Raw genomic sequence first — 14,759 nt, 5'->3', positions numbered from 1 at the left:
TTCATCTAATTAATAAATTGATCATGAAAAGTTATTAAAATTCACTAAATTACTGTTTAAGTACATAAGTACGTCGTTCACTAAAAGAAACAGCCAAATCGTCTCCTGTGAGACTTTGAGTCTGACATCATCACGATTATTTCGGGCAGCCCGTGAATTTTCTTTGGTCACTGTAGGTTTCAACCAATCGATAAACAGGGCATGTCAATTTCAATCCTGTCAGTTTCAGCCCACTGTAGATTTTGACCAACCAATAAGTGGGGCGTGTAGATTTCAGTCTGGCCGTTTCTATATATAGAGATATGAACTATAACTTTCTGTAAGAAGTAGAGGAAATAATACTTGGTAGATGTAAATACATGTATATATAAATACACAAATATACCGTATATCCGGTAATTTTCATGATGGTCTAATTTTCTCTTATACATTGCAAAATAATCAATACTCAGAAATCATATCCAGTATAATATTGCTTGCTACAAGAAACTTTTTAAATCGCAAATAATGACTGACACAAATTAACAAGAGGCCCATGGGCCACATCGCTCACCTGAGGAACAATAGGTATGATAAAATTAACTTAATGGAGTCATAATACAAACTATCTGGACAATGAACAATAATACATGTAGATCCTGTATAAATAAAATCCATTTTCCCCTGGATATTTTTATGTAATCAGTAGTCCCCTTTCCAACAGGATGATTTTATAGTCTTATATCACATGTTGAGTATTGCAGTTCTCAAAAAGATCCCGAACAATTGTTTATATATGGGATATAAACCTACATCAAACTCTGAACTTTTTTGTGAGGCCGAAGAATTGTCCTGGGGCCAAAGTCTTAACAATCATAAAAAATCATCTGGCTGATTAGTTTATGAGAAAAAGATTTTTAAAGATTTACTCTACATATTCCTATGTAAAACCCATTGTGGTCCCACCCTACTCCCGAGGGTGTCATTACTTACAAAACTTTGAATCTACACTACCTGAGGTTGCTTCCACACAAGTTTTAACTTTCCTGGCTGATTTGTTTCTGAGAAGATTTTTAAAGATTTACTCTACATATTTCTATGTAAAACTTTGATTCCCCCCCCCCCCCCCCCCAATTTAGGCCCCACCCTACTCCCGAGGGTGTCATTATTTTCACAACTTTGAATCTACACTACCTGAGGATGCTCCACACAAGTTTCAGCTTTTGCTGGCTGATTAGTTTCTGAGAAGAAGATTTTTAAAGATTTACTCAATATATTTCTATGTAAAACTTCGATCCCCCCCCCCCCCCCCCCCAATTGTGGCCCCATCCAACCCCCAGGGGATCATGATTTTCAGAACTTTGAATCTACACTAACTGAGGATGCTTCGACACAAGTTTCAGTTTTCCTGGCTCATGAGTTTATGAGAAGATTTTTAAAGATTTACCCTATATATTCCTATGTAAAACTTCGATTCCCCCCCCCCCCCCCCCAATTGGGGGTCATGATTTTCACAACTTTGAATTTACACTACCTGAGGATGCTTCCACAGCTTTAAATTACTGATTAAATGGCTGATTAGTTTCTGAGAAGATTTTTTAAAGATTTACTCAATATATTCCTATGTTAAACTTCGACCCCTCATTGTGGCCCCACCCTACCCCCAGGGGTCATGATTTTCACAACTTTGAATCTACATTAACTGATGTTGCTTCCACACAAGTTTCAGCTTTCCTGGCTGATTAGTTTATAAAAAGATTTACCCTATATATTCCTATGTAAAACATCGACCACCCATTGTGGCCCCACCCTATCCCGGGGGGTCATGATTTTCACAACTTTGAATCTTCACTACCTGAGGATGCTTCCACACAAGTTTCAGCTTTCCTGGCTGATTAGTTTTTGAGAAGAAGATTTTTGAAAATTTCTCCAAATTTTTCCTTAATTTCTAATTATCTCCCCTTGAAAAAGGGGGTCTAGCTCTTAATTTTCACAACTTTGTAACCCCTTTTGCCTAAGGATGATTTGTGCCAAGTTTGGTTAAAATTGGCCCGGTAATTCTTGAGAAGATTTTGAAAATGTGAAAAGTTTACGGACAGACGGATGACAGAGAAAATGTGATCAGAAAAGCTCACTTGAGCTTTCAGCTTTTCAGGGGAAAAAAAGTTTGCTGAATGGTACACGCATAATGGAAAAAAAATAAAAACTATTTTTTTTTTTTGAATGGCACAAAATTTTATTCAGAAAACCTGAAATCATTTCAACATGATGTACAAAACAGTAAGTCTTTTGTAAAGACATATGCATTAATAAGAAAACCATCAAAGCAATCCTCCATTTTACATGAAAATATTTGATGAATTCTCATAAATATACCATATGTTTGGCAGTAATAATAGTTCCAGGTAAATTTTGGGTTAGATCAAAGATGTGGTTTTTGTCAATTAAGTTTGTATGAAAACTCAAAGAAGATTCATTCAACTAATCTAAGCACACTACTTAAATATATGAGTTCTTCTAATGTAGAAGTGAGTTTAATTCATCTACCAGTAATATAATGATAAGATTGACATTCTCAACATTTTACCCTTTCATCAATATGGAAGAGATAAATTAATCATTGAGGACAAACTTGTCTGCCCAAGACTATTTAGATTAAAAATAACAAATGTCCTTAAACTCTTTTTTTTTATTGACAATAATCATCAATTTCAAAGTAATGAATTGCTATTGCTTTTGAAATATGATAGACTGCACATTCCAAATAACTGTTATCCAATGAGAATTGACTTAGAAATCATTTATTCATGATCTGAAAATCAGCCAAGTGAACATAACAATGGACACATTCCATAACCTACAATCGCAATATCTGATAACATGCTTCCTAGAATGAATATTTCCTCCTAAACAAAATTATATATTTTGGGATGAAAACATGAATCAATATGATAATAGCCAAGGGAGCTTAGTCTCTTTTGACCCATTGAGCAAAGATTATCCCTTGTGAATATGACACCGGGAGATTCCTAAATTATTAATATGTTTTTTGCTATGATCTTGTGAGTTACATCATGCTTGTGATTTTTTAATGTCTAGACTGGCAAAGTCGGTGAGTAGAGTATTAAGGTGGTCCACCTCCTCCCGCGTGGACACGCCCTGCAGCTGTTGACACAACTGATCCAGTTGCTCCGCCTCCTGACGCAATCCCGAGATGTTTAAATACGCCTTCATCATCTCTCCTATCTAAAGAGGACACAAAGAAGCAGCAACGTTAAAAAATGTTAAAGCCATTTAGAAATTAAACTCAGATTCTCTGACCTGTCCCTTCGGTTCAAACAGCACAGCATGTAATGATACCAGTCACATTGAAAGGGGAAATAACTCAATCTTTTCACCTAAGGTGAATTTAAAATCAAGTTATTCCCCCTTTCAGATATAATTCAAAATAATTTGACAAGGAAAGAGACAAAACTCTAACAAAATAAAATTCTTGTCTATAATATCATATTGAATTATTGGTGACAAGAAATAAAGGATCCAGTTTTTTATCTATATTTTTTTTAATTAACAGAAAACAGGTAAATATTATTGATTACTTTATATTAAACTATGCAGTTTTTTTCCTTCAGTAAATCAAGCAGGTTTTTTTTTTTTTATCTTTATTCATCTAATAAACAGGCCGGAACATACATGTATGTTTCTTATGTTTATTTCCATGGTTTCATATATGATTTTTTTTTCAATAAATTGTATCATGTACTTCTTATTAGCACTAATAGATAAATAATTTGTGAGTTATGTTCCCCAACAAAATTTTATGATAATCAACATTTGCCAGAAACTCTCAGCAAATCTCACATACGCTTACTGAATGTGAGCAAACTTTCTGACTTGTTCTTCTTTTCATGAATTTTTCATATCCTATTCCAATTAGCTCCTTCACACTTTCATGATTTTATCATTAGCTTACTAAAGCATCTATCAACATTTGCATATTTTCATTACATTACCTTCATTTTCATGCCTCAAAAAAAAAAATCCTGAAAGTTTCATGAATTATATATTAATTAATGAGTTGGAACTTGATCAGAAAGCATAAGCAATCTGATTACAATCCATAGTGTGTCACTGAAATAACCTGGGCCCTTTAAGACGTTGTGTAACTATTTCATCTTACTATACCTCCAAAGTCTCATCTTTAACCCTCTGTGAGGAGTATTCTTTATCCTCCATGAGGAATCGAAGCCTCGATTTGGCCACACTCAGTGGTGTTCTCCCGAGCCTGTCTACGGACTTAAGGTTAGTTCCTGTGAGAGAAACAATTTATTACATGTATATGACTTTACCAGTTGAAACACCATCCTTAAACTGGTCATAAAGCTAGTGATACAGTTTTGCTTTTTCGTTGGTGGACTGAGAAAAATAAATATTCATGAAATAGAGAACAGTTCAAAAAGTTGTCCAAGAGTCAGTTAGCATATGTAATTTTTCCAACAAAGAGGAACTGTATAATTGTAGAACCAATAACTTTACACCTATCCACTTCCTTTTTCTTTTAAATACCAATGTGCTAAATTTTTAACAAATTCTAAATGGAAAAGAAAGCAAACACAGTATACCAGGTAAATCTGTTGAAAGAGGCATGTTCATGAAATGTTATTTATTTTATTTGGACTTATCTTTCACATTTTCCATAGTGTTTTATGATTTTGAAAGAAAGGGTAAACACATAGAGTGTATAAACATATATAAACTTAGCTAACAAACTGCATATACAGGTAAATGCGTGAAACCTTTACCTGCATGCAGCAACAGAGTGACTACAGGCACTTGTCCAGTACAGGCAGCTGTGAAAAAAAAATGCCAGGTTCTAATGAATTTTTGAGCCTCACGTTTTAACCCAATTGTAATTTTCATGGTAAATGAAATCATAAAATGTGAGATTATGCAAAATAAATAAAATTATAGGTTTCATAAGTACAATTCATGAAAATTAACACAATGTTCAATGATTGAATACTGTATACAGGGAAATATTTGCCCCTGTTTAATTTCTGCCCCTTTTGCCCTAGTTGTCAGTGGGCAAATTTACGACTGGACAAATTCAATTGGTTTTTATTATCTCTCTTTAAACACAACTGCTTCTGGGCGAATTCAAGACGGGCTGAAACTGTTTGCAATTGTAGAGGGGCAAAAATTAAATGGGGTGGAAATAACCCTGTATACAGTAACTAAATCTGTTTATTTCACTGCTTTGTAAATTTGTGGGCTTAGAAGTACCCTCATAGTCAGATCTCCATTGATATCACTAGACAATTGTTTGATTAATACCAATGGTGATCCCATACCGAGGTGAAGAGGTGTATTTCCTAAAATATCTTTCTGGTTTGGATCAGCTCCTTTGTCAAGCAATGCTTTCACTGTAAAAAAAAAAATAAAAATACAAAATAATATTATGTTTGTAAAAAGATAAAATTTTATTCTAAAGTTCATGCTGTTTTGTGAATGCCACTAAAACATTTTATATCATGAAAATTCACATGTTAAACTAAACTTGAGACTCACCAACTTTCTCATAGCCCTGAGATGAGGCAAAATGGAGGGGTGTTCTTTGCTTGTTATCTGAGCAACAAGGGTCAACACCATCTTCTAGTAACTCCACCACTGCACAAAAAAACCCTCAAAATATCTAAATCTACTATATAGCAGGGTAATTAAACTACAGGATAAATTTTCTGAATATGAAATATTACATTCATTAATTGTAATATACTTTGTTATCTGTATAATACATTGGATCTCTACCTGTATTAATATCATTCTGGTTAGCAGCATTCTGTAATCTTCTCTCATCTAAACATATGAAGATTAATTCATGATACCAAAATTCAATAAATATATTAATAACTAAGTTTTATAGAGCTCTCATCAAAACTCCCCTTTCCCCAATTGATAATTTTCAACTTACCGTATTTTATAATTAAAATTCTCTACTTAGTACTAAACTTCCCTCAAAATAACAATTATCAAATCACTTATGGCTGTTTAATATTGTTTTTTTTTTTTTCAAGTTGCAAGAAATTGCACTGGAGTCATTTGATGCTGACATACCTGCTATATAGTTCCCCACAGTAGATCTACATTTGAACTTTTTCTGTCTCTGATGGCGGTGAGTGCTGCTGACTTTTACTTTCCCCGTCGTGTCTGTCTGCTTGTAGATAGGCTTGTACACAGAGGAGAAAGGAACAAGGCAGAGAAAGTCCAGGCCTGAGTTGGGTGACCAGGCAGTGAAATCTAGACACGGAAAACTAGCTCTACTTGATTCGCCTGAGATTCCTGGTAGCTGTTTTGGAAAAACAATTAAACAAAATGTAATAAGATATAAAAATATAAATGAAAAAGAAAATAACCTCAGAAAATCAAAACCAAGTTAGCTTGCAAAGCGTTTTTAAGTGCAATATAGTTGTTACAGTATTAAATGTTATCCGTCATATAGCATTCATATACCCTGTGCCGTCTGCTGCATTTATACATGTGCATGCACACATGAATAAGCAAAGGTAAAAAATATATGATATGTAAGTACCTTCTCTGGCATACAGGCTTTAGAAGGTACATGTACTTACAGATCACATATTTTTTGTGCAATAAATAACTGACATATTGTACTTTTTTTTTTCTTTTTAAAATCGTTAAGCAAATTTTTCGCCTGCTACATGGTACTGAAAGATAAAATATGATATTACAACAATATTCCAATCAAGGAACTTTAACAATAAGTATGGTCAGTCTCCGAAAGAACTCTACTGATGAATTTACAGAATGTAAACAAACTAAAATGCTAATAAATTATGTGTTTTCTACGTGATGTGAAAATTATGGTGAAATTTATTTGATGAAAACTTTTGCTATATCTTATGCGTATCTAAACTCTTTTGCATTCACTTAATTCTGCATTGAAAGTTAATAAATTACCTCAAAATTATCATCGCTGTCATCACTCATTTCGTTTTTCTTTAATTTTTGTTTTTCTACGTCACATTTTATTGAATCTCGAGCCCGATCATTTATCGAAGTATGACTTTGGGTCACTTGCACAGGCCTCTGAATTTCTATTAATAAGCTGTTAAATATATGGGAAGAGAGAGATGTATACCATATTTTTATATGAATATATAGATATGATATAAATAAATAGATTGGGTATATATATATATCTCTCTCTCTTCCCATATATTTAACAGCTTATTGATAAATCAGCTGTTAACGAATTCGTTACATACGGGGTTACTTCGCCCTTCTACACTTGCAAACGCTTCCGCACACTCTTGAAATCGCCAAAATAAAGTTGTGTAAAAAAAAATGATATTTTGAGACATATGAATTCGGCCAGTTTTAAATTCACCCACACAATCATAACGAAGGCGAACGCCGGGGATGAAATAAATAAGGGGCAAATATTTCTTTGTACAGGAATAAGCACAGGAAATTTGTGATATGTACATGTTTTCCTCCTCATGACTACCGTTTGTTATTACTGAGGCATGAAAAAAACCCCATATACTTTCTTTGGAAAGCTTGAATTAGATTTTTTAATTGAATAATTTGTATTAAAATAAATTCATTCAAACAATATCGCGTTAATTAATATTGCTAGTTTTTATCACTATAAAATAGACGTTGTAAAACATTAAAAACAATCGTTGTTTTTCATCTCTACCAGGCACGTAGCATCAGGGGGGGCCAGGGGGGGCCTGGCCCCCCCACTTTTTCTCGCAGCAACACATTTTTTAAAATTTACATATAAAAAATTGAATAATCATGGAATTGGCCCCCCCACTTTTTTGGGAGTATGTAAAAAATTGATATGAAAATAAGGAAATGAGGAGTGAAATTGAAGTTATATAGTACGCCAGTTTTTAGGTTTTAGACGTTTTTTTGAAACAAAAAATTTAAAAATAAGATTAATAAATTATAGAAAATTTATTGGCCAGCTATAAAACATCAGCGAAATCTCGGACGACGGGTAGCCAACTGCCTCCTGAAACTCCTCTTTTAATCTTGTTTATAAGACATAAACTCATGAAAATACAATATTTTGAATGTTTTGGTAATAGGGTTTATCTGTTTATATTTCGATATAATTGTATATTAGAAAGATATACTGATTTAAACTGGGAATACTTTACAATAGGGACCGCGAGATTTCGATCAGATGTCTCTGGTTATTTAACCGTTAAAATTTACATTGATTTGCTCCGTATGTTGGTGGGAACTCCACAAAACTTTGCTATAAATGTAATTTCGCCATATCCGGGCTCATACTAAACTTGTTTTACTGTACATGTCATGATAAAGAGAGAAAAATTGGTTGTTTATGTCTCTGTTTACATCAAGTTTTAAATTTTATGATATGTTATGTGATTTCATTGTGATTTGACTGTTATATTACTCGAAAATATTAAAAATGTTGAATATTTCATAATGAAATTCATGAATGATATTTTATGAATTTTTTCTTATCATATATATCCGTGGAACGCCATAACTGCCTTATGTGGTTGTTTCATGAGAATATGGCGCTTTTTTATATTATGCTGTAATTATTTTATGTGAAGATGGTGCCTAATTATAATTATGGAGATGGCGCTTTATTATATGGTACTTTATTATATAAAGATGATGCTGTTACATGTGAAAATGGTCCATGAGTATGGTGCTTTTTTATGTAATGGTGCTTTTTATGTGAAGGTGCTGTTTTATGTAATGGTGCTTTTTTATGTGAAGGTGCTTTTTAATAAGTCGCCGCAACCTTCATTTCAAGCTTGAGTCACCGAAGAAAGCATTTTATTGTTTAAATGATCCCAGAGGGTAGGGTGGGGCTACACAGTGGGGTTAAATTTCTCTCCTCCAAAACAACAAATTCGAATGTGTGGGAAATACTATTGAAACTCTTTTTAAAAAGATCATCTTTTCTGAATTGTCCATATATTTTGTATTTGATATCATAAAGTAGATTTGATCAAATATGGCTATCGTTGCTAAGGTGAGTGATGTTGGCCCTGGGCCTCTTGTTAATCTGCATAAAGGCCATGGTATGTCAGGTGGCGAGACTTTACAGAAGAGGCCCATGGGCCACACCGTAATTACATAAGCAACAACAGCCGTAATAAAATCAGCATCATGGAGTCGTATACAAAATATCAGGACAATGAAGTCATGTATATCCGTACGTGTATAAAAGGATTTTCAAAATTTTCTCTAGATATTCTTATGGTAAACATTTAGCCTCTTTTGTAACTTGATGATTTTACAGTCATATCACATATAAAGCATTGTATTTCTCAAGAAGATCTTAGCCAATTGTTCAATCCCCCCCCCCCCCCCCGCTACGTGCCCGCAACAAGAATAAAACAATTAAGCATTGAATCATTATTTTTTGAAAGATATAGTCTCATAACTGCAGCGGTGTGTGCATACAAATTGAGTAAATAGTATAACATTTAGATTTTTAAATTGGAAACAAATTCAATTCAAATTGTATTTTACGACTTAACCTAATGAGCATTTGTGTTATCTTCTCCATTTCATTAATTCCGAATTATCTTCCCTTATCAAACTTGAATTCCCTTTAACCAATAAGGCTTTGTGCCAAGATTGGTTGAAATTAGCCCAGTAGTTCTTGAGAAGAAAACGAAAATATGAAGACTTTACAGGCGGACGACAGACTGACAAAATGTGCTCAGAATAGCTCACTTGAGCTTTTAGCAGAATAGCTTACTAGCCAAAAGACACCATAGACTCACTACAAGGCTTGTATCTTTTGACCAGGATTCAACAGCAAACAGTATTTATTCACAGTAATTAATTCATTAAAATAAGTTGTGTCGCCGGAGGGAACGGCTGATGAACTTTTCGTTGGGCTGAATTCTTTTCATTCTAAATCAAAACAAAGGGAAAAATGACAATAACGTCATTGTTTAATTTGAAAACAATATCATATCATCACAATTCTTTATTTTACTCTCAAATCTTTTCATCAAGAAATTGTTTAAGATAGAACTCACTTTTTGTTGATTTCTGTGGTGTATACATTCAGCCACATAGACACATTTCTAATCTCTTTCTCCAGCGCCTCCTGAGCTCTAGCTGTAACACGTTTAAAATAAAAAGTAGATAAACTTCAATAAGATTTTTTTACCGTTATTGTTTATTAGATAAAACTTCTGCTGCTTTACTTAGCTATTTATATCAATGATACAATATTATTTTCATGCATGTACCTGAATCAGCTCACTGCGCGTCTATGGCGTTCAACTCAGCGGCAAGTTGGAATCTCAGTCTGCTGTTCTCTGCATATAATGAAGAAAATAATTATTAGTTTATGACAAAAGATTACATTGTTAGTAATGAACTGTTCAACACTATAAATATATAGAGTTTAGAAGATGCAGAAGAGTAAGGTCACCTTCTGCTAGACTGGCGACTCTCTTGTTGACCATGCCAATGTGTTGTGCGTAAGAGCGGGCCAGCCACAGAGCAGTGAGAAGGAGAACAAGCAGAAAGAGGATGAAGGTGAGGCGACACAGATCTTTGAAGGACAGAGAGGAGACAAAGTTGCTAATATGGTCTCTGATGCCGAGCCCGATCTGGAGTGTCCAACTGACAAAAGACGCCATGGACTCAGAAGTTGTATTCTGGACTGTGTTGAAGCCCTGCGCCAAGAGAGAAGTTGTTCCATTTGTAAGTCCAATCACAACGTCACACACAGAGTCCAGCCAATCACCCGCAACAACTGAGCCTTTTGCAACTAAATCCAGCACCAAAGACTTGATGCGTGAGCTGATAGAGTGAATAGACTGGTTGATTTTGGCAAGGGTCGCCATGAACATGGTGCCCGAATCACTGAAAGTGTCACTGAGTATTCTGACGCCCCGCGCCGAAAAAGACAGAGTTCTGCTGACAAGACCAATAACAACGCCATGCAAAGACTTGATGCCGTAGCCATACTCAAGAACTGGTGTGACGTTAAGAAGAGTAGTGTTGGCAAAAGTCGCCAGAGGATTGCATGAGGAATCTGTCACTGTGCGATTAGCATTCTGTGAAAGAGCGAGTTCAAAATATAAACACAAGTTTGGGATAACCAGACCATGAGATGGGAAAAACAACATTGGATAATATAACCACTTACAGCAACAAGCCATGGGGCGTCCACTGTTCTATCCCACACAGCTCCCCAAAATCTATAACAATCAATGAATGAACTGCCATGTAGTATGTGAATGTACGTTTATTTATTCAAGATACATGTATAATGTATTTCCTCTTATTACGCCAATGACTTCATTTCTGATACATGTATATGATTTTTTGTTTTGATGACGTCATAATCATCACTTGGCTCATTCGCAGAAATCTTGAAATTGTTCCAATATTTCATTTATTTCACTTTTCATTAACCACTCATACTCACTCAGTTTTGGCCAGGATGACTTGTGACGTGACATGTTCATCCCAGCTAACTGGACCAACGCTCAAAACCACCATCAACATTAACATCTGATACATCTTGTTCTTTCGAAATTGCAACTGATGCTGGAGGGTGAAAATTGCTCCTTTATATACCCTTGTATATTTTTGTCCTTTCCTGATTGGTTGAAATATATCAACAACGATTGGTGCTGTTTGGCGCTTATTATCCAATGAGAAAAGGCGCGATTTTTCGGTAAAATCGCCGCTGAACGTCACGAACGTTGAATTTGTGCTTCTTGTTGGGATTTTTTTCGATAATGCGTTATTATTCTTAAGGATTAAACAATGATTTATGTAATACTTAAAAACCGTGTAAAATTCCTTCAACACTAACATGTTTCAAAAAAAATTAAATATTTAGTTTCTACAAATTAAGGATTTTTTTGACGTCAGTTGAACATTAGTGAGTTACTCTGACCAGTTGAAATTTTTTTATTATGTCATCTTTATTTTTTCAGCCGAGATATTATAGTTAACAGATGAATATTATTCATGTGCATTATTTAGATATCTAATTTTGTAAGTAAAATCATTTATTGCAAAGTATTTTTCAATTGAACGTCGTAAGTCAGGCAATCGCGTAAACCGGACAAATTCAAAAACCCGTTTTGTCTTGCAGTGCTGAGATAAGACTTGAAAAATGGGAACATAAAACGCATGAAGAAAATTTCAAAAACGTTAACCAGTTTTGATCATCAGAACTACTACATGTATTATTATCGTTTTTCTGTCCTCTTACTACAATTATTTAGTTTGGCGGCCATTTTTGTTTACGGTTTCTACCTTATCGGCATATAAACGTCATGACAACGGGAAAACGTTATATTCAGAGTCATATGTACCAAAGGTCCGGATAGTTTTTTGGCGGTAAATTATTATAGCCTAAATGGCATAAAATGTGATTTTTTATACAATATGAATAAAGCTATGTAATAGTATGAGATTTATTAATTATTATATTGATAAATCTAATTACAGTTTTGATATTAATTAGTTAAGATATAATATATTTTAGCAATACATGTAGTTCTATATTAAATCACCCAGGTAGAACACCTAGGTTTACTTGCTAAAGTTAATTAAGGCCCTTAGGATATATGGTCCTTATATGGTCAATCTAAAGGTGTGTTTTTACAGAGAGAATCTATTGGTTTTTAAGTTTGTATAGTTGGGTTTCATTGGTCTGTGGATTTCCCTCCAGAAGTTCTTTGTGTTTTAAGACATTCTTCATATTAAAGCTAAGGAGACAAGACTTAATATTTACGACATAGAAAGACCTTATAACGTATAGACTTTACTTCATCTCATATAGGTAAGCTAACATTAATTATATTTCTAACCATAACAGAAGTGCTAATATTTAATTAATGGTACATATCCTGTAATTTAGCAAATCTAATTATCCTTTTGCACTTTCTTAGTAAGAGTGATTTTTGAGTGAAAGAATATTTATTAAAGTTTATCGAGCTTCAAGAACTAGAGATAATACTAGTGAAAACCTTATTTTAAAGTAATCTGTATATTAGTATTACTTATGGATATATATATATAATTTGTAGTGTCTGTCTATGCTGTGTAAGCTATAATAGCAAAGTGCACACTCATAGGGCGTGGGACTGCCCATTCCCATATGAATGGTATGGATTATGTTTTATCATTATTATTATAACGTATGTCAAATTTAAAGACATCTCATATATAGCTGTAAAGCATTTTTATGATCTGTATGGATAAAATGTGTAATTACATGTATAATTAAATATAAGAGTTATTACCCTTTAATAAGAGTAAAATATAACTGTGTCCATAATGTATTTTATACATATCACTTACTATTGTTATATTTCATTTCAGGGCATTCATTTATTTATTTATCTGTTATCTATTATATCTGTAATCGCAATAATAAAGGGATGTCCAGAACCTTATACAGTGTTATATATTAAGTATAGAACCAGCACTGTTTCATTGGCGCCCACGTTGGGACCTGGGTATTCTCTGGCGGGTGAGAGAGATTGTTTCCAGAACTTTGCCCCACAGGCATTGGCACTCCAGGAGAGTCGGGACGCCTCTTTCCTTGGAGGGGGACAATGTGGTAGAATTAGGTATATGGCATTCCTACTAGCTCTGGCTAGTGGGTTAACCCTTTAGCTCGATCGGTAGAGTGCTGGACTGGCGTGCCAGAGGACCCGGGTTCAAACCCCAGCAGAGGCAATAAGTGTCTCTGTTACATTTGGCGCCCACGTTGGGACATCCCTTATTGTGATACAGATATTCCCACTCGAACAACCCTACGGAGAAGTGCTCATAGTGCCACGCATACATCTGGAAGTGTTCCGCGCGCAGCACAGCTTGCCTCCCCGATTACCGGTAGACCTTATATCCGTACAATACAACGATCAAGTTGCGACAGCTAAATGATCCAAGTGTTACACACGACTCCGGATAGATGATTTTGTGAATATCCTGTGAATTCATATTCTGTATGCATTGTGTCTGTGCTTTCAATGTCTCTGTGTGTGTTCACTCATCTGTGATGTGATTGTGTATTTTGTGTTTGTATACGTCACGTGACTACAGTCTGTACTGATCAACCGATCGGTGAGTGTTTGAATGGTACCATATTTTTCTATTTTTGGCCAGTTTCATTCCATATGTCATGCAAAATGTTAGCAATTTATATTATTTGTGTTTAAAATAATTGTGCCGGTATTACTATTGACTATATAGATTGCAATCGGTGTATTATTCAGCTGCAGTATTTTGGGGATTTTATTAAGTAAACATAGTTAATTAGTTAGAAATTCCATACAGATAAATCAGTTGAGGTATTCATAATTGTCAACTTATTTTGAATTTATTCAGAATTATTCCATACGTGTGTGCAAGAACTTGGTAAGTGAGGTATCATATCGCGCAGCACCATTCCAAGATCCAGATATCCCATTATTACTAATTGTCTAATTCACCTGAGTATAGTATATAGATATAACTTCTATTTCTTTGACTGATCAACGTTGACTTATTGACACGACGTTTACAGTTACTATATTGATGTAAATTGTGATCAGTTATATATTGGCATTGATTGAATAGAGTTGGTTGTTTGGTCCTTATTTGGAGGATTTACATCAGTTTGTTTTAAAGTCAGTGAGGTGTTCTACTAAAAAAAAAAAGTTCAGTTACAAATTATTTTTATTTTACCTGTAAAATTTACTTAATTTAAGTTATAGTTAATTTGCTAT

The 14,759-nt window shown here is 34.2% G+C and overlaps 1 protein-coding gene, 1 long non-coding RNA gene and 1 pseudogene across 2 annotated transcripts; 1 reads left to right on the top strand and 2 right to left on the bottom strand.

The window, feature by feature from the left end:
* Nucleotides 1–2,680: 2,680 nt before the first annotated feature.
* On the bottom strand, nucleotides 2,681–7,039 carry LOC128165310 (ankyrin repeat domain-containing protein 54-like). The gene is made up of 8 exons (XM_052829715.1): nucleotides 6,958–7,039; nucleotides 6,094–6,325; nucleotides 5,788–5,835; nucleotides 5,548–5,646; nucleotides 5,331–5,402; nucleotides 4,782–4,829; nucleotides 4,165–4,289; nucleotides 2,681–3,225 (listed from the first exon to the last, which is right to left on the bottom strand). The coding sequence occupies exons 1-8, from the start codon at nucleotides 6,985–6,987 to the stop codon at nucleotides 3,052–3,054; spliced, it is 828 nt and encodes a 275-aa protein (XP_052685675.1). The 5' UTR covers nucleotides 6,988–7,039; the 3' UTR covers nucleotides 2,681–3,051.
* Nucleotides 7,040–9,821: 2,782 nt separating this feature from the next.
* Nucleotides 9,822–11,550, bottom strand: LOC128165309 (uncharacterized; annotated as a pseudogene).
* Nucleotides 11,551–12,455: 905 nt separating this feature from the next.
* On the top strand, nucleotides 12,456–13,447 carry LOC128165311 (uncharacterized). The gene is made up of 3 exons (XR_008241044.1): nucleotides 12,456–12,826; nucleotides 13,074–13,151; nucleotides 13,369–13,447. It is a non-coding gene; the product is annotated as an uncharacterized LOC128165311 (long non-coding RNA).
* The last annotated feature ends 1,312 nt before the right edge of the window (nucleotides 13,448–14,759 follow it).

The sequence above is a fragment of the Crassostrea angulata genome, chromosome 10 (assembly GCF_025612915.1).
Source record: "Crassostrea angulata isolate pt1a10 chromosome 10, ASM2561291v2, whole genome shotgun sequence".
In the NCBI taxonomy this organism is placed as follows: domain Eukaryota; kingdom Metazoa; phylum Mollusca; class Bivalvia; order Ostreida; family Ostreidae; genus Magallana; species Magallana angulata.
This window is presented reverse-complemented; position numbering and strand designations above follow the sequence as displayed.

Bases quoted from the DNA above. Each gene is read 5' to 3' on its own strand.
- LOC128165310 (XM_052829715.1), bottom strand. From the start codon at position 6,987: ATGAGTGATGACAGCGATGATAATTTTGAG. The intron at 5,647-5,787 runs GTAGAGATCCAA...TTTTTTGTGCAG, and splicing joins CCAGAATGATATTAATACAG to TGGTGGAGTTACTAGAAGAT. The intron at 3,226-4,164 runs GTATAGTAAGAT...TGTCCTCTTTAG, and splicing joins TTAAAGATGAGACTTTGGAG to ATAGGAGAGATGATGAAGGC.